Raw genomic sequence first — 21,284 nt, 5'->3', positions numbered from 1 at the left:
TCAGGAGAGCTAGCCCAGCCACTTGCATATTAGACCCATGTCCCTTCTGACTGGTTAAGGCTTACTGGAAGGTGACATGTGATTGAGTTCTGGTGGTGATCAATTCTTCCTTGAGAGAGGGGGCGGTCCCTGAAGGAGGTGGTGATATGCCTCCTCCTCAAGAAGCCACTGTGGACCCATCTATGCTGGAAAATTTTTGTCCAGTCTCCAACCTTCCCTTTCTCTGAAAAGGGTTGACAAGAACCCTAACTCCAAAGAACTCTGGAAAAGGTGGATCATCTGAACCCCTTCTAATCAGGTTTCAGACCTGGGCAAGCAACCAAAATGGTACTGATCACACTTGTTAATGACCTCTGGCAGGAGCAGGACAGGGATGGTGCATCCATCTTTGCTCTCTTTGATCTCTCAGTAGCTTTCAATATTATCGATCATGGTATTCTTCTGGACTGGCTTCAGGAGTGGGAGACACTGTGTTGTGATGAGTCTCTCCCTTCCTTCAGGAATGGTTCCAGTCGGTGTTGAAGGGGTGGGGAGAGGTCTTGCCCAAGTCCCTTGATTTGCAGGGTGCCACAGGGTTTGACACTCTCCTCACTGTTTAATATCTATGGGAAGCTGCTGGGCAAGGTTATCTGACAGCAAGGGATGAGATACCATCAATATGCTGATGATACCCAGCTTTGTATCTGCACCCTTGGCTGTCCAAGCAATCCCATGGAGGTTCTGGGTCAGTGTCTGGAGGCTGTGGGGGGTTAGATGGAGAACAACAGGCTTCAACTAAACCCTAGCAATACTATGTGGCTTCGGGTTCTAGGGCCTGCCAGGTCCAGAGATTCTCCATCTCTACTTCTGGATGGGGTTGCACTGCTCCAAACAGAACTAGTGTGTAATTTGGGATCATCTTTGACTTGCAGCTCCTGTTCAAGGAATAGGTAGTGTCTGTGACCAGGAGAGCCTTTATAGAGCTTCTCATTGTGTGCCAGTTGTGTCCTTTCCAGGACTGGGAGGCCCTTCTCACAGTCATTCACATTTTAGTCACCTCCCAGATGGACTACTGTAGTGTGCTCTACATGGGGATGCTGTTGAAGAGCATCCAGAAATTGCAGTTGGTTCAAAATGCAGCAGTGCAATCAGTTATAGGTGCTTCTCAATCTGTGCATATTACACCTGTGTTCTGCGTGCTGCATTAGTTGCCAATATGCTTCTGGATTCAAGTCAAGGTGCTGGTGGTTACCTATAAAGTTCTCCATGGCATGGGTCCAGGTTATTTGTGGGACCACCTCTGCCCAATCATATTTACCTGTCCTAGCAGATCTGGCAGGAGAGGCATGCTCTGGGTCCCATCTACTATCATCTGACAGGGCCCAGGAAAAGAGCCTTTTCTGTCACAGTGCCTGTCCCATAGAACATCCTCCTCCTGGAGATCAGATTGGTCCCACCCTGTTGGCCCTTCACGAGGCCCAGAAGACATGGCTGTGTTCCGGGGCTTGGAGTCAGAATGTCTATTGGGGCCTGTGAATTAATGTTACTGAAATATTTGTATTGTGGAGTCCTTGGTGCTCTCTGAGCTTGATTATTTGCTTGCAGACATTTCATTACCCAACTAGGTAACACCACCAGTACTAGGATTCTCAGAAACAACCACAGACTATTACAACCACATGGCATCTCCGTAGCATGCAAACCAACGAAAGCCCTCCAAAACATCTTAAGCAAACCAAAAGACCCAGTAGCCCAAGAAGAAGAAACACGAGTCATCTACAACATACAGTGTAAGGACCGTAACAACCACTCTGTAGGACAGACGGGCAGAAGGCTTGCAGAGTGCATCCATGAACACCAACTAGCAGTCAGAAGACACGATGAAAACTCCTTAATCTCACAACACATGGACAGACTTAACCATAGTTTCAACTGGGAAACTGTCAGCATCCTAGACCAAGCCAAATCCAAAAACACTAAGGAATTCCTGGAAGTTTGACAAATCAGACAAATCAGTCATCAATAGACACATAGAAATAAACCATATTTACACACCATTCAAGAGACAACAAAATGCTAAGAAGGAAGCAAAAAGACTAGAATGCATCCTCTCCAGCACCCTACACCCAGATAAGCAGGGATCAGCACCAGACAAACAATCAGGCGGAAAACAACACCTTAATCAAGGAACTACCAAGGGGAAAACCACACCCCCACCCCCACTGGCAGGGCAAGCCACTGCATAGAAACAGGGAGCAAACCCCACACTCACCAGCACTGATGATGTTATCTAGTTGGGTAATGAAACATCTGCAAGCAAACAACCAAATTCAGAGAGCACCAAGGACTCCACAATCCAACCCTGAGCTACATATATTCTCTCCCATTGGAATACTTGTATTGATGATTGGGGGTTCTGTTGTCATTGTCATTTTATCTTGGCTGTCAATCGTCTATTTTATACTTCTTGTTGTCATTTTAAATTGCTGTTAGTCACTTGTTTCAGATGAGCAGCCATATATAATAAATAAATAACTAAACAAACATGTACACTTATTTTGACAGATGGTTACATTCCTCCTCAAGCCATTTAAAGCCATTTCCACACTGAACATAATATGTTCCAAAATTATTAGTCCGTCCTTGCCTGCACTAAAGTTTTTTCAATGTTCATAAACATTTCTACATTTCGATCCATCCGGGAAGGGTTCTGCAAATCAAATCTCCGCCTGCAAAGAAAAACATTGGAGAAAGAATGGACCTTTGGGCATTTACTATAACTCAATACAACAATAAATGCAATTAGGGTTGTGTGGTGCTACGTATCTATAAGGCAACCCTCTCGAGTAAGAAACTGATGGTTCTCCTCTCCAGCTGAAGACAACGTAGGTTCTAATCATTCCATAGAAGCATGAGCGTGAAAGAGTGACAACTAAGCAACCAGTTAACTGGCTACTCAATGGCCAATAATTAGCGAAATGAGATGGGACCAAAGGTGCTAATAAGAACTGACCTAGTGAGAATGTTGAAGGGTAGGAGGAAGACAGAGAGGGAGTAAATTCTCCAGAGCAGAGCTGTGCTTCAGAAAGACCCTTCTCAGGCTTCAACCTCCATGATGGGGCTGTAACTCTCAGAATCTCCAGCCAGGATGGAAGGTGGCATGTTGAACTACTTACCAGACAAAAGGCTCACAACAGGGACTCTGGGCCATTATGCAGAAATGCAGTATGCTCTAGTGCATGAAATACTGAATCTGATATAAGTACCCAATCCTGCACCCTTTGGGACAGGCCACCCATTTCCAATGGCTTCTGTCTGTCATGTTGCATATATCTGAAGCTCATCCAAAGGATAAAAGTTTTGGAAGTGAGCTGGGGACTGAATATGGTGTCAGGCAAAAAAGACAGATCTTTAGAGCAAGGACGGTATGGATTCAGCCCATGGCCATGCTGGCTGGGGGAAGATGGGAACTGTAGTTCATCTGGAAAGCATGGAGTGGGGGAAGGCTGGACTAATTGTCCCTTCTATATCCTGGAACATTTGAAAAGTTAATCATCTGTTTTACTGACTTGGTTAAAAGTGTTTAAGGGCAAGAGCCACCAAGATATGGAGGACACAAGGTGATATGAAATCTACAAACCAGTCCTGTCTCTTTCAACGCAATCTAAAGAAAAGGTAGGAAGCAAAATATGGGGAGAGAACTCACCATCCTTGTTCGTTCTTATACTTGTAAGCAGCACCAAGAATGTAACATAATGTTCCTCCAGCTTTGAAATCCATGAAGCACTTTGCCTAAAACACAAGACCACCTAAGGTGACATTTGCATTCATCCTACCAAGTCAGAAACAAGCAACAGGGGAACAACTTAACCATCCAGTTACAGAAATCTCCTAACACACATTATTGCTAAGTCACAAAAGCAATGCTATAGAAATACCTCACTCCCTCTTTCCCTTTCAAGTGACATTTGGGACTTACTTGGCACCAGAGTACCTGCTTAACTGTTTCCCTCATAACCATAAGCACAAGGCAGAAAACAATGTCCTCCTTAAGGCTATGCAGTACTCCAGATTCGAGGCTAAAGGTGCTTTGGAGCAGGTGGGGTCCCACGTGTGACATGTGTCTCCAACTCCTTAAACCAAACACGTTTTTTCTCTGTACCCCACTGTAGCTGCAGAGGACAGCCATGCAATGCCAGAAAAAGACACAGCTGCTTTAAGAAGCTGCAGACCAATACTATGTGAACATCCCCGCAAGCTCTGAAGCACCATTTTGCTTCCAGTTCTGAAGCCAGAACAGTCCAAAAGCTTGAACAGAAACTTTTCAAGTAAAACTTACTCTGATAGTGCACAGAGCATTGTTTGAACACCATTTGACAAAAATAAACAAGTTCCATAGAGAGTCCAAGCACTTATGAAACTGTGTTTAATATTACAAAAGTATCCTTTCCAGGAAAGAAACATACCTCTTGTCTATTCTTATTACAACATTTCCCAATCTGGCACCCAGATGTGTTGGAATACAACCTCCTGAATTCCAGACAAGTCTTTGTCCATGCTGGTTGGCAATTCCAGTATCAGGGTGGAGGATAGCCGGGTGAGGAACGCTATACTGACTGACTCCACCGTGCAAAATATGGTTTCTCAACCATATTTCAGGAATTGTAATTTAACTAGTCTTGCTTGATTTGGTATCTTTCAGGGAGCTTTGCAAACTGGGAACTACAGGGAGTGGTAACTCAATACATCTGGACAGCACCGGTAAGGCAAGCAGCTCTACGTTATAGGGGAAATTATAATGCACATTTACAATGGATTGATTTAATTTAAGGCATCTGAAAACATAACATTATAAATCAAAATTGTCATTATATATATATATATATATTTGCAGAACGATCTGTGCCAACAAGTAAATGTAACAATTTAAACATACTAGTTGCCAACCAAATAAGGAGTTCAGAAGGATGATGAAAACCATTTGATCGTGCAATTTTGCACCGAGGAACTTAAATCAAAGGTATGAATGCACAGATGCAAGATCACTTTCTTGAAGGGTAAAAACCCTCCATTAAGCCTATATTATAAGATGCTGGGCTACGGATTCACTAAGACAGTCTTATCCATGCTGGCTGGCAAGCCAATCTCCACAGTTTTGGTCAGGCATCTTTCTAATCAGTGTCTTGGGAACAATGCTTTTTACCTTCAAAATCACAGTACTATTTCCCATTCATGGATACTGCATCATCTTCAAGCACTTCAATTAAAGCATTGAGTCTATGATCGCTGATGTTAATCATACTTGATCGGCTAACCCAATAGATTGCAAAGATGCAAACTGAAATTCTGATTAGATCAGCAGAAAGCCAATATGCTTAATCATTAAAGGAACTTACAAATGCAAGATTGCACAGGTTATCGGCATACCTTGGGTCACCGTTTACATGCTAGCAGTTCCATCTAAAGACCTAAACGGCTTGGCCCCAGCATATCTTGTTTCCCCCCACCCGCCTTGGTTACCCAAAGCAAAGCATTGTTATCCAAGCAAACCATTCTCCAAATAATATCCTCTTAATCCACTGGGATTCTGTTGACCGGTTTGACTGTACAGAGACTGCAATTCCAAGCGAAGGCCACACCTGTAGACTTGCATCCGTGGGCTCAGTTGAAATACTAGGACCAGAAAGCAACAGGACACCCGAACAGGCAACCAGGGTGAACCAGATACGGTATGTCTTCTTCCTGGTGAAGGCAGGTATCTGTCCTGCAGTGCTCGCTTGATGAAGCATCAGAACCTCCACTATATCTTGGAAATGGTTAGGCTAAGACACAACTGCTCTCTGCACACCTCTGGCATCTCTTGTCATTTTCTACCCATTAGGATGGAAGTAATCTGCCGCAAAGAGAGCCACCGAAGAACCACGCTGGGAAAACCCTCAATACTTACAGGAAATTTGGTGAAGGCAGGGTTGGCAACGTGCTTCCCAAAGGCATCTTCCTGAAACTGCAGCAACTGCGCCACCAGCCCAGCCAGCGTTTTATTGGTCGGAGCATCTGCCTGAACATACTGTGAAGCAAAGATGCCCCAGTCAGTGGTGGCATTACTTTTCTGTCTGGACGCAGGAACTCACTCACCACCTCCCGCAACACTAGCACACAGTTAAAGGTTTCTCTGGGCCATCTTTGTTTGTTTTAATCCTGGTTAGGACGAGCTATTCCAGGAGGAAGTCAGCTGGGAAGAGATGTAAATTGGCCAAGCCCTTTAAGGCTTTTTACTGAAGAAACGTTCAGTCCTTCTAACTGCAAGGAATCGTTCCCAGTGTACCTGCTGAGCCATTTCTCAACTCAGTATTAAGTGAAGTGCTCCCACTTGAGAAAACTAGTCATAACTGGGGGAGGGGGTCAATATCAGCAACGCATTATTTGTGGGACATTCCCCAAGTTAATGGCTTCACAAAATCTACTGTACTGCTTTTCAAACCTTATCAAAACAGTGACATCCACACAACTACATTGACAGTTCCTCTTTTATCCCCTGCAGTGCCTTGCCACAAGCAGACTAAAACTGTAATCTGCTTCATATCAGATCTCAACATTTTTGCTTATCCTGTGAAGCAGCACAAACAACTTGTGGCCCTCCTCACTCCTTCCCCTTTAGTCATACTACATTAGACTAGTGTTTCTCAACCTTGGCAACTTTCAGACGGGTGGATTTCAACTCCCAGAATTCCCCAGCCAGTTGAAGTCCACCTGTCTTATAGCTGCCAAGGTTGAGAAACACTGCATTAGACAGATGGCCATTGGAGATGGGCCCGGGGCTTCACAAAGCCCTTTGAGATAACTACTGTTCAGCCAAAGTTCACAAGTTTTGACTGAGTTGAATATGCAGTTATTACACTGAAGGCAATGGTGAGCTTTATCTTTTCCTAAGCAGAATACATGGAAAATTCACAAGATAGAAATAATCTTACAGGGAAGAGGTTTTGGATGTAGTGTTTTGAAATCCTGCTTTTTAATGGCTTCCACAATTATAGACACAAGATTCTGTCCATCTCTCAGGCACTTGTTAAAAGGTGTAAGAAGAACTGCCATTTATGGACCAGCTTTTTGTCACACAAAGATTATTTAAAATAGATATACTCTGCTTTTTGCTGTTGTTCAGTATCTAAAGCTGTTTACACTAGAAATAAGCAGGGGAATTAGGGGAACCACAGGTCACATAGTACACTATAAAGTCTCTCACTCCCCCCTTCTCTGAAACTCTTTCTGTATTTATGAGCTTTCAGCCCTCATTCAGAAAGGTTCACTATGGCTTGACCCAGATTAAAGTCAGAGGACCTTTTACAGTCAATTTTACCAAACATGTCAGTTCCATCACAACATCACAGACAATAGTTTTAAAAGAAACCAACTTTGCAGACATCTAAGTTTTCAGATGGCAATGCTTAAACAAGAACGTTAAAAGCTATTAAGGACCACCAGCAGGTGACCTAATCAACAACTGCAGGATTGTTTTCCTTCACCTGTACTTGTCCCCATTTAATCCTTGCACCCCAAAAGGACATTTTGGTCTATGTCTTGACACATTCTGACAGAATACAACGTACTAATGTGGGCATAAACTCCTCAGAATGTTTCCTGCATAAACTTCACTGACACGGAAGAAGGTGAGGATGAAAACTTCACAGGAGACTCCCCAACTGATGGTGTCCATGTTGCCCATGGGCAAGATGCCTCAATATCAAGCAATTTCGAAACCCACTGGTTTAGATGCCCTCTACTAACTCTTGGAATCCATACATGTTCTTCATTTCAAATGTTTCAGAATAACTTTTAAGTGAAATACTAAAATAGTTTAATAAATTAAGAGCTTTCTTAAGAAGACTGACTCATGTTCTGAATGAGAAAACAACTCTGCTGCCATAAGAGCCCCTCCACCCCCACCCCCACGGATCCTCTCTTCAAGCTTATCTAGCTTCCTCCTGTAGAAGACTCATCTTTTTAAAAAGCATTACACAGAGTCCCATATATGGCATAATCATGTGATCGGTAACCTTAAAACAAGACTAAGAAAATAAAGTTCCTTATTGTATATGTTCTAATGCTATTTCCATGTTCAAGTATGTCCAGCAAACTTTCACATACCCATTCATTCATTGAGAAAACTACAGTGAATCTAGTAACACATAAAGAATAAAGGAAGCTTGGCTTTAACCTGGTGATCTTCTATTTCCATTCCATGTCCTGGGTTCTTGGGTCAACAACACTTGGTGCTTCCTCCATCACAAGTCTACTTTGAAGCCTATACCTACTTCTAGGGTTGGCAGCTGAATTCATATGACATACTTTGATTTATTCAAATATCCAAGTTTTTATATTTTTCCTGAATGAGAAAATAACACACAAGCTGGGTTTATGCAACATGGTGCTTAGGGTGGGCCAGTTCATAGTTTGGCTAGATTCATATGGCCCAGCAAACTACAAACTAGCCCACCCTAAGCTCCATGTTGGCTATGTTTTTAATACTGTGTTAACAATGCTTAAACTATCTATGACTGCATATTCATTTCTGAATATTTTCGGCTTTACCTGCCAAACTGTCTCATCAAAAGGAAAAGGAATGTTTTACAGTCACATGGAGCACATGGTGGTTTGGCTGTAGACAAGCAGTCTGGGCTGCAATAAGATTTTATCAGCTTTCCTAATTAACATAATCAAGTAGGTCTGTACCAAACTAATGGCACCTTCTAAGAGGGCTAGGAAACTTTCACTGGAAAAGAATGGAGATCAAATTCAGCCCTCCAGGCCATTTTGTGCAGGCCACTCTCACACTCAAGAGCAGAGCGTTGGCCAAAAGCAGAGCAGCAGCTGATCGTCCCCTAGGCTGGCAGACAAGGATGCCACCCAGGGACCTCAAGCTCTGGAAGGGGCAGCTGCACTTTCTGCTGCCACCACTCCTCCCTGCCTGCTACAGCCTCAGAGGTGCTGTCATGACCGAGGCCAGGACCTGCTACTCCGCTGCAGGAAGGGGATCAAAGAGGTGGGTGGTGTGATGGCAATTGGAGCAGGCCAAGCCCTGAGAGTGAGGCCCCCCCGCCTAAGCCACAACAGTGGAAGGTAGGGGAGCAAGCCCCTCCTCAGGTGAAGGGGAACAGTGAGGCATCTGTGAGCTCTGGCCTAGGACCAACTCTGGTTGGAGAAAGAGCTCTAAGCCAAATCAACCCACCACATGCCCAGTTCCAGGATCACCAGAAAGCTTCAATTCTGACTGCAAAGGGGTTACCACAGCTGCTTGGATTCCCTACTGCACACGTGCAGTCACTTTATCAGACATGCACCTCTTCACGTCTGTTCAAACAGTAAGAAAACCAGCAGGTTTTGCCTGCAGTGCAACCTCTACAGCTCAGCTGACATCACTGCTTTCAGAAAGGTACAGAGGCTGCCTCGTTGCATAACGTGCTATTAATTACAGCAAGTGGCAATACTAGTGCTGAAAAACTACAGAAAAAGAAGTATAGTTGCACAACGCCTGCAGCACTGTCCTTGGTGCACATCACAAGAGTTTAGAAGAGACTTTTATTGAGGTTGCAACTCTCAGGCTAACAAACTTGTCCTGGTCTGACACCCACGAAGATATGAGTTTGCTGCTTATTCGTTAATGCTCCTCTGAGTGGCTTACATCAAGCAACAAAAACATTAAAACAACAACACAGCGATCTAAACCACAACATCTCCTAACACTGCCACCAAAGGCTTTCCTGAAGAGCCACATCTTCAAGGCATTGGAATGGCCACCAAAGAGAGGGGGGTCTGGATACCAGGGGGCAAGCCATCCCACCACAGAGGTTGGCCGTTACTGAGAAGGCAACTCTGGGGCCCCTGTATGAGGCATCCCCTTGAGCAAGCCTTCGCTTACTGGGCAGGCAGACTCAGCCTGGAGCAGGCGATCTCAAGGGGATCCAGGCCCTGAGCCGTGCAGGGCTTTAAAGGTGACAACCAGCACCTCGGGCTGCACAACTCCTGGTCCGTGGGCGAATCTCGGGATGCCCATAACTATCCGGGTTGCTGCGCGCTGCACTTCCAGATGAGTCTTCCAGAGCAGTCCCACGCTGAGCCGGCTGCAGCGTCCAGCTGCGAGGTGACAGGAGAGCAAGGAGCGCCGCACGAAACCTCCCGATGCAGGGAAGGCCGCACTGGCACCCTGCGTGGAGTTGTGCAAAGGCCGCCCTGCCGATGGCCTTGACGCAGGGGCCCCCAAATCGCAAGCATGACCGCATCCGGTGCCGAGCGCTGAGGGCCCGTCTCCAGGCTCAGGTGGCCCTCGAGTCCGCGCCCCTCCACCCGCCAGGCCCTGCGGGCGCCCGGTCAAGGCTGTCCAGGGCGGAAACGGCGACCGGGTGTCCCCCGCCGGCCGATGACAGCTCCCCGCGCCGAAGGGCCCTGCTGGGCAGCTCCCAGGAGGAGTCCCCCGGAGGAGGGAGGGCCGAGCCCGGGACCCCGCGACCGAGGGCCCGGCCTCCCTCCCCTCGCAGGGGGCCAGCGCGGGGCCCCGGGGCCCAGGCGAGCCGCTTCGCCGGCCGGGCAGGCGTCGAGCCCCCGAGGGGCCGGGCGGCGCCGGCGGGCCGAGGGGAGCCGGCCCTTTGTTCGCGCCCGGGCCGGGCGGCGCCTCACCTTCTTGTAGTGCTTGCCGAGCCAGGCGCGCGCGGCGTCCAGCTGCGAGGCGGTCTCCGGGCTCTCCCAGAACTTGCCGGCGGGGCCCCCGTCCTTGCGGCGCGACACCGACAAGGGGCCGGCGGAGGACGACGACGACGACGAGGCGGAGGCGGCGCCGGCCGAGCCGGGCCCGCCGCCGGCCCCCGGCCCCCCCACGGCCGCCGCCGCCGCCGCCGCTCCGGGCACGGGACTCGCCGCCGCCGCCGCTACTGCCGCCGCCATTGTCCTGCCGGGCCTTCCGCGCCGCCGCCGCCGCCACCGCCGCCGGGGCCCTGCGCCGCCCACTCTCCTGGCTCCGCGCATGCGCAGAGCCGCGCGGGGCGCCGCGGCGGCTGCTAGCTCGCCGCCACTCTCCCTCTCCTCCCCCGCCCGCCCCGCGCGCACGCGCAGGGAGCCCGCCTCGCCCTCGCCTCACGCGGCCTTCCCCGCCCGCCCCCGCGCGCGGGACGACGGCTCCTCGGCCTGGCTGCAAGGCGGTAGGCTGGCGGGGCGCATGCGCGCTGCACGGTTTCGCCCCGAGAGCGGCCCGAGTCCCGCCTTCTCTCGCGCTTGCGCCTGCGCCGGGCGCCGTCTGGGCCCGCCTCTCTGCCGATCTGCGCACGCGCCCCCCTTTCGGACGCGCCCGGCCGTTTCGCCGCCGGCCGGCCGGCCTTTGCGCAAGCGCCGCGGGGACTCATCTGCGCCTGCGTGCGGGGGCCCCCTGCGCCGTCCTGGGCTCGGCCGGAGGAGGGAGTGGCGGCGGCTGGAGACCCCGAGGAGGCCGGCGCTGGGGCCGGCGGGTAGCCGGGGAGGGGGCGGGGAGGAAGGGAGGGGGCGGCCGCGGGGTCAGCCCCTCCCCGTCGCTGGGCAGCAGGCCCCTCCCACCAGAACGCAGGCGCGCCACGTGGCGGCCGGTCGCCGGGACTTGCGCTCCCCTCCTCCGCGCCGCTGGCTGGAGGCGGGCGCGGGCCGGCCGGTCCCCCCCCCCCGCGGGGCGTTTCAGGAGCGCTCCTGCGCCGCCCGCGCGGGCCTCGGCGCTGCGACTTCCAGCCCCAGCCTCGTCGGGGGGAGGCCTCAGGCTGCCGATTGCCGAGGCCTGCGGGCGGCGCGTCCCCGCGCCCCTTCAGCGTGCTGGGACCCGCGTTCGGGCCTCTAGAGCCCGCCCGGCCCCTGCTGAAAAGGCGGACGGGGCTGCGTCGGCCAAGGCCCCGGAGCACCCTCGGACGGACGGACGGCCAGCTTGGCCGGGGAGCCGCTTCCGCCCGCCCCGTCCGTCCCTTCGGAGACCCAGTTGGCGCCCGGGAGTTCCTGCTCGGCCCGGGCGGACGCTTAAGCCAGTCATCGCTTGGGCTTGAACGGACAGCGGGATCACCTCCAGTGCCGGACATCCCCAGGCGGACCTGAGAGAGACCTCAGCGAAAGGCAGGATCGCCTCCTCCAACATTCCTTTCAGGCCAAAAGGAGAAAACTTGGGGCGGCCTCGGGTGTCTTTCTGGGCATCCGCACATCTCTCCCGCAACTCAGCACTGTACAGCAGGGTTCCTCAACCTCGGCCCCTTGAAGATGGGTGGGCTTCAGCTCCCAGAATCTCCCAGAATCCCCCAGCCAGCAAGGCTGGCTGGGGATTCTGGGAGCTGAGGCCCACCCATCTTCAAGGGGCCGAGGTTGAGGAACCCTGCTGTACAAGATGGCAAACAGAAGCTGTCCCCCAACACTGGCATTCCCAAGACCCTCTCCCCCCACACGCCTTCCCTCAGAAAAGCAAACCGCCATACAGATGGTGAAGCCCTTTAGGGGAGAGTCTGTTCCTGCATATTCTAAAGCGGATTAAATTCAGAAAGCGCGCTAAAAACAACTCGGCTCTTCCGGAGGAGAGAATGGCTTCTTTAGTTTTAAAATACTCAAACCAAGACACCAACGGCCACTTCGGAGGCTGTGCTGTTCATCCTGTCAGTTTATTTTATTTATTAAATTAGAATATCCATACACTGCATAGGGTTTACAACTTTTCTGAAAGAAAAGTATAAAGCGTTTATCATGATTGGTCATTTTCATGGCAGTATCAGGAGAACATGATTTCTAGTTAGAAAACCAGTGATTCCAGAACAATATATGTAAAAATTATAAACCATATGAAATTAATAGGGAAGCATCCGCCCTTCCCTGCAGACCTTCCTTCAGAGCCTCCACCACCATCCGTGGCTCTGGGACGCAGCCTATGCTCTGTGCTAATGAATTTCCCCAGGCAGTACCGTGAGGTTCCCCTCAATGGCACCCTTTCCCAAACGTTGCCCAAGTAACAGCTTTCCCGTGGCGTACCATGTTGCCTCTTTGCTTCTCCCTTTTGGGGGGTTTCCCCGACCTTCCTTCCGGTAAGGTGTTCTGAGTCCTCCCACCCAGAATCCACCTGCCAATGGGCTTTTCTGGGTCACACCCTCTTCCCACACCACAGAGGCTCAGCGCTTTGCCTCTGCCAGCCCCTCCTTGCTGATCGTGGGGAGCAGGAGCTCCAAGTCCAAAGCTGGACCTCCGCTTTGCGCTCAGGCAGGGCTTTCCGCTGCCACTGTGTCACTAGGCCAGCAGCATGCTAGCCAAGCTCTGTGATACATCTCCAGAGTGTGGGTGCAACTCTACCAATGTACTATCTCAGGGCCCAAGAGGTCATCTGTTGTTAAGCATCGGCACGGCGCAGCGTGGCTCTGCAAGATGCTGCTGATTGCTCTCCTCTGGGTGCCCCTGCCGGTTGGACAGGAACCCCTCCCTTGAGTGAGAGAGGCACACGTTTATATTGTTAGTCCTCAAGGCTTGATTGCTCCTGGAGTCCCACTGCTGAATGGAACTTGTCTGCTTGCCAAAAACTTTATGTGGTGGGTCCTGAAGCGCTTGATATTCTGTGTCAGAAAGAGGGAATGTGCGGGGCTCCCAAGGCTGTACATTCTAGAACAGAGAGGAAGAATAGTACGGTTAGTAGAACAGAAGAAGTGGCAGCGGGGCGGGGAGCACTTTATGCTTCCCTCTTGTGATTTCTAGTTCAGATCATAAACTGAGTAGAGGCTCTCCCTTGAAATAAGGAAGCAGCAGCCACATCCTCAAATCTTACTTGCAGTCGGTCCCCATGAAGTACATTAAGGCTCAGATTCAGACATAATGCCAAGCAACCGTTTGTGCCCCCTTCCAACCATAATTTGTGAGTTAATACTGAATCAGAGAGAAAAACAAACTATGGCTTGGCAGCAGGGACTTTTTTGGGGGGGGAATGTATCTGATTTAACCATGGTTTTCCCAAATAAAGTATGTTTGAGATCAATGTGACTTGCAACACTTCAATGAAAAAATCTTTTTTAGCATTCCTACAAAACTAAGGTACTTCACAGAGCCATTCAAAGCCCCAATGCAAAGTGCCAGACTGACTTTGTATCCCCATCATCCATAACTCAGCAGCAGATCTAGAAACTGCTTTCTTTAAGGCTTATTTAAACCGATGCTGTGTTTGTGGCCTTTTACAGCTCTGGCATTATCACCACATATTCCCCACACTCCCAATCTCATCTAGGAGCGAGACCTTCATTCCAAATGTACAAAACTGCAAACACTCTCTGATGTTTGGTATTCGCTGTATGTACACTCCTCAACTGCTTAATACAGGTAGTCCTCGGGTTACAACGATTCGTTCACCGACCCTTCAAAGTTATGACAGCACTGAACGAGGGGGACTTACGGTCCTCGGAGTTCCGGCTGCTGCAGCGTTCGCACAGTCACATGATCACGATTTCCAATGTTTCCTGCCGGCTTCCCACAAGCAAAGTCAATGGGGAAGCCGGCAGGAAGTCGCAGTCACATGAGGTCCTTGCTTAATGATGGCTACCGGGACTGCTGGAATTGCTGCTGCTAAGCAACACGGTCACATGACATCGCACTTTATGACTGCATCGCTTAGCAAGGGAAATTCCAGTCCCAATTACTATTGTAACCTGAGGACTATCTACACACTGGAGTTGCCCATCAATGGGACATCAAGTTCTCTGAGCAAGGAAAGTAGCATCACCTGGATCTCATCTGTATCGAAGGAAGAGAAAGCAGAGTCTTCGCTCAAGGAATTCCCTCCTCTGCCTCTTAACAAAAGGGGCGTCAGGATGTTGGAAAGCTCTGGGCTGAGCGATCCTGTGGGAGAGTTGGCACCCTGGGGATAGTGAAGACTATACGGCACACTGTCCTGGCAGCCTGGATGAGGCATCCATCGCCCATCTGCTTTATTGGAGCTCCTGAAAGGAGAACGGAGCAGAGAACCCAATCACATTGCAAGCATGAAACCTAACACTGGAACCGCAGCAGCAAGCAAGCAAGCGGCCTCAAGAGAGGCACTGGGATGGTGGGTGCAGCTGGGGCGGTTTTATTCCTTCCAACTCAACGGGGGGGTTGAGACCCTTCTATCAGCAGGTAACTCTCCAAAAGCAGTTCAGAGCTGGGGGCAAGTTTGGGGGGGGGGGGATGAGAAGGTGGCAAAAGAAAAAACAAGTTCAAAATTGCACCAGATCCAGCCAGGGGCTGCAGAGAAGGAAATTCCAGAAAAGTTTCCCCAGTTGGGGGAGTTGGGCAAGGGCTTAGAAAGTTGGTGACTGCTCCCTTCTAAGCCTCCCCCCAGTCATCTGGCCCAGAGTGGAGACATTATTCATTCACTTACTTATACAATTTAGAGGCCACCTGACTCCACCCAACTCTGGGTGTCTCATTTACTGCACACTAGTGATTATCTTCTAGTGGTTTCTTCCTGCTGCGTTAACGCTAAAGCATTGTTCCTGTGCCTGCCGAGGGGGAATTAGTTTGACAGAAATTCTGCAAGGCTTAAATGAGAGAATAGGGCTTCTGGACACAAAGGCTGGGTTCTAACGCAGTGCGGTTCTGCTCTAGGGTAAAGTCAGTCATAGTGATCCGAAGGCCATGGTTTATGGTTTAACACATGCGACTCAGCCATTATGCTTTCTGCTTGGTGAAACCAGACAGTTTAAGCCACTCTCTTTTGGAGGAGCTGCAGACCTTGTTTTTGTGGTAGGGGAGGTGAAACTGACTGCACCTTATACAGGCAGTCCCTGGGTTAAGAATGCCAGAATTACAGATGACCCATAGTTAAGAACAGAGCCTGCTGTAGCAAAATTTAAGTTAAATACACAATAGTTCGAGTTCATTACCCAACACTACTTGTACAGTATTATACAATCATACTGTTCCGTCTTACGTACGAATTCGACTTAAGGACAGACCTTGGGAACGGAATTCATCCTTAAACTGGGGACTCCCTGTATCAAGAGTAAGGAACCTTCAGTGATGGCAGCCAAGGATCCAGCTCACCTCAGTTCTGTCTCATTAGCAGCCCTCAAGGGCACTTCCATTCTGTCTGCTCATTTGAGGTGAGCCTTCAGAATACTTTATGCTCCCTAAGGGCAACAACCAGCTAGATGGAAGAAAACAGAAGTAACTTTCCTTTCTGTCTCTTCCTTTTTAAGAGATGCTTTTCCATCACAAACACTAGAAAGAAATCAAATTCTAGGTCTAGGCAAAATCAGGAGTGGATCTGGTTAATGAGTGCAGTATCCGCAGATCTAAAACCTCTCCAGGAGCCACACAGCACCCTCATGCTGGGGCTTAGAGGGCAGAGAAATAATTGCGCGAGTTGCAGCTTGTTCTTTCCTCTGAAGATCTGATTTAGACTTGCAACCTTTCTCTCTGTGAACACTTGGTGCAGAAGGATCCTCTCTGGATGACAGCATGGAGCACAGAGAGCCGTAGGGAACAATTACCTGTTCCCTCGTCTGTGGGAAGAAGTTCCTGTCCAGGAATCCCAGCGTGCTCGTTCCAGCTCTTCAAATTTTTGGTGATAGTTTAGATAGATTTCATCTGAAGTGTCTTCCAGCTAGAACAAAAGAAAGTTGGTAAGATCTAACTGTCTCCAATTTCAGAAATGTGGGGCCGGGGGAAGGCACAATCAATAGTTATTTCTTGATTGGTTAGATTTGCGTCCTCCCTTTCGTACAGACCAGGATGTTACGATCTGGAGGCACCCCCGCTCACCGCTGATTCACACTCTTTTCTACCTGGCCATTCCCTGATTTTGGCTTTGTTGTACAACTTCTATATAGAGAAGCACTCTCAACCTGACCCAGCTCACAAAACAGAGGGACTGGGGAGCCACATGGCAAGATATACAACAAATGGAAGTGGATCACAGATGCCAGGTGGACAACACCTGATCTGCGGGTGCTGCAAAGTCCCCAGATGGTGACCAGTCTGCACAGAAGCTTTGGGAGCAACCCAGGTCCATAGATTTGCTGCTTGAGACTGCTCTCTTACCTCTGTGTCCGCTTCTCCTAAGATCATCAACTCTCTGGGATCCACCATTCTCCAGCTAAGAGGAGAAAAGAGAGGCAAAGTCATAATTCTGCCAAAGCAATTTTCTACAGAAGAGTCTTAAAGCCGGGCTTACTCCTGCATCCCTGTTACTCTGGAGCAAATGCCTTGCACACACACATAGCTTTTTACTGCTATGCTGGTTTCTTCACCTCTGCCCCATACAGATAATAACCAGGCTAAATCTCAGCTATACAAGTGAGGCTGAAACATTTTATAAGGAGATGAAGCACAGACTATGCTGTGTTAAGCCATAATGTAGATTTTGTTTGGCTTAGGCTTAGCATGTTGTGTGAAGGCCACTGTGGTTTGCAGACCACCCACTGCTGATGTTTAGAGTGTCAATTCTCCACAGGATTAAAAAACACACATTCTGTTCCCCACAGACATCTGGCTTCTGCAGTTCCTCACCTCAAGCATCATAAAATGTCCAGCATAAAATTCAGCTCTGGATTACTATGATTTTAATAATTACAGATTTACTGTATACTGCTAAAGGAATTCATTTCATATTTTATTTACTAGTAAAGCTGCCATGAGTGCTATATGGTATAGTGTTTTTTAAAAAAAATAGAGCTGTTAAGCATCTCTGTCTCCTCAGCTCAGATCCACAAGAACATAAAAACATGTCAGTTTGCTCAGCAAAAATTCAAGCTATTGTAGGTTCCCTGTTGCAGAAGGGAGAGGGCTTGTTACGATTCAGTTCAGACACTAATATGATTCCTGCTCTCTGCTCAAGCATTAATGCATCGCTCATAACAGCAGAGCTATACTCTGATTCTTACAAAAGACAATGGAATTCCTTATCATAGCGACAATTTCCTTTCTTCATGTGGGTCTAAATTCCAGCTGCTCTGTAAATATTAAGAATTTCTAAATGAACTTACCTTGGTGTTAAAATCTCTTTGTACTGCAGCTTTTCCACCCGTGTAGCTGCAGCCATTGACATTGGAATAACTATATTGTTGATATCATAGGAACATTCCACTTTTTTCTTCTTTGCAGGCTGCTGAAACCATACAAGAATCATTTAAAGAATTCCACACGCTGTCAATCTTACTACTTTGTAGCATGTAATTGATTGACACCACCCTGAAATGGTTAATTTATGTCACCAATCGCCACTTTTTCTGTGCTGAAAAATAAAATATCTAGACTTGGGCCCAGCCGCTTTTGCAAAAGTGACTTATCACATGCTAAGGAACCTGCCAGGATGACCTCAAATGATATGACCAAGTTTGCAAGCTACACCTGAAATGGCTACAACAGTTTTCCATAGAGAATCTGTGTGGCATGAAAATGTCAACTTAACCCTTCAAAAATATAATAGAGAAAACCTGGAGATAAAATGCTAAAAACCAGAAGACAAAACATTGAAGAACACAGAAACAGTTCCCCCCTCAAACAAAGAGAAATAGAACATAATCTTCACTGCCAATCTAAAATGCACATTTTACCTAACCTTAGAAAATGTAAATAGTTTAATACGATCAATGCAGCAATAATCTGAGTGATAACTTTAAAAGCAAAATTTAAACTTCTGTGGGGAAGGTGCTTGCAAAGTGCATGCCATCTGGCGGGGCCCAGGAAGCTGCCTTCTCTGTCATGGCGTCTGCCCTCTGGAATGAAATCCCCCCAGAGGGCTGGATGCCTCCCACCCTGATGGCATTCCTGAAGCTTCTGAAGACCTGGCTTTGGGATAGGTTGAGAGTGGAGCCCCTATTGGGTGGATTTTTTGTTAATATGCCCGTCTTCAAGCTGCTTATGATTTTTTTCTTTTTTTGCCACTGTTTCGTAATTGTAAGCCATCCAGGGTCATCAGAAGTCAGGTAGCCTCCAAACTGCTTGCTTGCTATATGCATGCATGCATGCATGCATGGATAATTAAATTAAGCAAATAAAAGACAGTTCAGGATGAAGAGAACGGGACATCCTTGATAAACCACCACACAGCTCTCTGGAACATTCTCACTCTGTCAGACAAGGGAAGGAGCTTAAGCTGAAAGACGGTCCCCCGGCAGCATCGTTTTCTTTCTTAGAAGGATCTTGTTCCAGCTCACCAGTGCTGAGCTGCTGGCAGTTGCAGGATGACCAGGAACTTGATTGGAGTGTGGAACGGGAGGATTTTCGAGGCACAAAGAGGGCCCATGGTGTGAGGCGCTCGGCTTGGGGGTAGGAGGGTTAGCAGTGCACAAGCTGCAACTGGGCAACCCTTTCAGCAGAGAACCTGGGAGGGAAATGCGAGGGTAGAGAAGCTTCAGTGAAATCCAAGTCGCCTCCTAAATCCCGGCTATTCTACGCCTGTGTCAGGATCAGCAGTTAACAAGGAATGCTAACTCTGCATTCTGCCAATCACCAAAACAGATTTATTTTCCAAATGCACTCTTTTCCAGTCATCAGGCAGGAATATACTGCAGGCATATGATGTTGCCTCCATTATTCATCATCATCCAATTAGTCTAATTCTCTGAGAGATTTACAACAATACTGTAAAATCTAAAAACCCTAGCTGATGTAACTATAAACCCCAGACTCTTTATGCTTGTTGATGCAAAACCATGAGGAGGATAGAGAGAGGAGCTAGCCCCCTATTGTACTAATAATGGTACCCAGTAATCCTGAACTCTGATAGCCTCGACATGGATGACGGGAAGGATATAATTAGGTAATAACGTATTTGTAGGATTCCCTATCATGAAGTCTGAGGATGACCATTCAGAACAGGTGACACCTTCAGGGAAACCACCAAGAGAGCCTCCATCTACAGAGCTGGCCACCCATCTGAAGGCCAGATGCTGAGGACACTGGTGCACTCATCCAGCACTCTGCGACTGAGGCCGCATACAAGCCAACAAATAAACACAAATCACATGACCAGGCATACCTAGCTGGTCACTGTTGGGACTGAATGTAGGCTAGATGAAACTTATCAGATACGGCAAAACAACGATCATATTTAGAACTACACTGCCCATGAGGTAGGTATGACATCATCGCGTCATAGAGATAAATTATGTTTCTCATCTATAATTTACCAGGTGCAGAAAGAGCAGGTGAGCAGAAGTTGTTGGTAAGGTCTTTCAGGCCACAGTGGGGTATCTTCAGAGACTTGGGTTCATGGCTTAGCCAATGGTCTTCTCTCAGGAAGGCCTCAAAGTGTAAATGAAGAGGGTTGCCTGTTAACAGAAGAAAGTAAAATTCCCACTTGAGGAGAAAAAGGGTGACAGATAATACACAGCTAGCCCTTTTCATGAGGGAGTCACCACAGAGATGGCAAGGTAGGAAACAGTCCTACGAAAGAAGTTTGAGGGAGAGGTGCTAACGCTCTGAGTACCAGAAGGGCTTTACACAGAATCTCCAGTTCTTTAACGTCCCAACGGGCAGAGGATATGTAGGAGGAGCAGGAGGAGGAGGCACAAGGGCAGCTTTGAACACAGGGAGTCCCCGGGTTAAGAATGGCCAGGTTACAGATGACCCATAGTTAAGAAGGGAGCCCGTGGTAGCAAAATTTGAGTTGAATACACAATGGCCCGAGTACATTACATAATACTACTTATTTAGTATTACACAATACTACTTATACAGTATTATACAAATTTGACTTAAGGGCAGACCTTGGGAACAGAACTCGTTCTTAAACTGGGAACTACCTACACAAAAGTAGGGAAGAGCAGGGGGTTTCAGACATTTTCAGGGTATGTTTATTGAAAACCACCACCACCACCACCACAATTATTTCCCAAAACCCCTGATCCAGAAGGGTGGGCCTTCTGGCAATCCCCACCCTTTCTATGGTGCCTGAATGACTCAGGGAAAGAAATCTCGCTGGGAGGTGCTAAGGCTTACGGTTCCCTGGAACCCAGTTGAAAAACCCTGCATTAGACGACACAGGCTGGTCTTTGGGGAGGGGAGGATTGGAATATGCCTGGGTTTTTTTAATATTTCGATTGCTTAATCCATTTAATGAACTAATAAGTCTTGTAGTGTATTAAATGAAATGTTTTTCCCCGTCAGCCTCACTGCAAGGGAGCAGATGTTGCAGCGAGGGTTCCATTCCTAATTAACTCGCATTCCTTATGCCTTTCTCTCAACCAGTAGTCACGTTATTTAAAGATGGCCACTTTAGCAATACGTCTTCATCAAGGTTGAAGAACTGAGTCACATCCTGAGCTAACAGAGATGAGCAAAACTTGGGAGATGTTTGGCCATGG

General features: G+C 48.3%; 2 protein-coding genes across 2 annotated transcripts in view; both read right to left on the bottom strand.

Annotated features, from left to right (window-relative positions):
* Window positions 1-11,057, bottom strand: part of SMARCC1 (SWI/SNF related BAF chromatin remodeling complex subunit C1) — an 83,799-nt gene extending 72,742 nt beyond the window's left edge. Inside the window, exons 1-4 of the mRNA XM_088150599.1 lie at window positions 10,651-11,057; window positions 5,927-6,046; window positions 3,686-3,771; window positions 2,627-2,708 (exon numbers count right to left, since the gene is read on the bottom strand). Coding sequence (XP_088006725.1) covers window positions 2,627-2,708; window positions 3,686-3,771; window positions 5,927-6,046; window positions 10,651-10,995 — 633 coding nt within the window. The 5' untranslated portion in view covers window positions 10,996-11,057. The remainder of the gene's footprint in view (window positions 1-2,626; window positions 2,709-3,685; window positions 3,772-5,926; window positions 6,047-10,650) is intronic.
* A 1,555-nt stretch (window positions 11,058-12,612) lies between these two features.
* LOC103059031 (KAT8 regulatory NSL complex subunit 1-like) overlaps window positions 12,613-21,284 on the bottom strand; it is a 38,670-nt gene continuing 29,998 nt past the window's right edge. The window contains exons 7-13 of the mRNA XM_088150600.1: window positions 20,109-20,249; window positions 19,134-19,300; window positions 17,961-18,082; window positions 17,017-17,071; window positions 16,467-16,579; window positions 14,717-14,933; window positions 12,613-13,608 (exon numbers count right to left, since the gene is read on the bottom strand). Coding sequence (XP_088006726.1) covers window positions 13,333-13,608; window positions 14,717-14,933; window positions 16,467-16,579; window positions 17,017-17,071; window positions 17,961-18,082; window positions 19,134-19,300; window positions 20,109-20,249 — 1,091 coding nt within the window. The 3' untranslated portion in view covers window positions 12,613-13,332. The remainder of the gene's footprint in view (window positions 13,609-14,716; window positions 14,934-16,466; window positions 16,580-17,016; window positions 17,072-17,960; window positions 18,083-19,133; window positions 19,301-20,108; window positions 20,250-21,284) is intronic.

This window comes from Python bivittatus, unplaced genomic scaffold, assembly GCF_059951505.1.
Source record: "Python bivittatus isolate LINGU-HERP-01145 unplaced genomic scaffold, Pbiv_v1 ctg000610_np1212, whole genome shotgun sequence".
NCBI classification, from domain to species: Eukaryota; Metazoa; Chordata; class Lepidosauria; order Squamata; family Pythonidae; genus Python; species Python bivittatus.
This window is presented reverse-complemented; position numbering and strand designations above follow the sequence as displayed.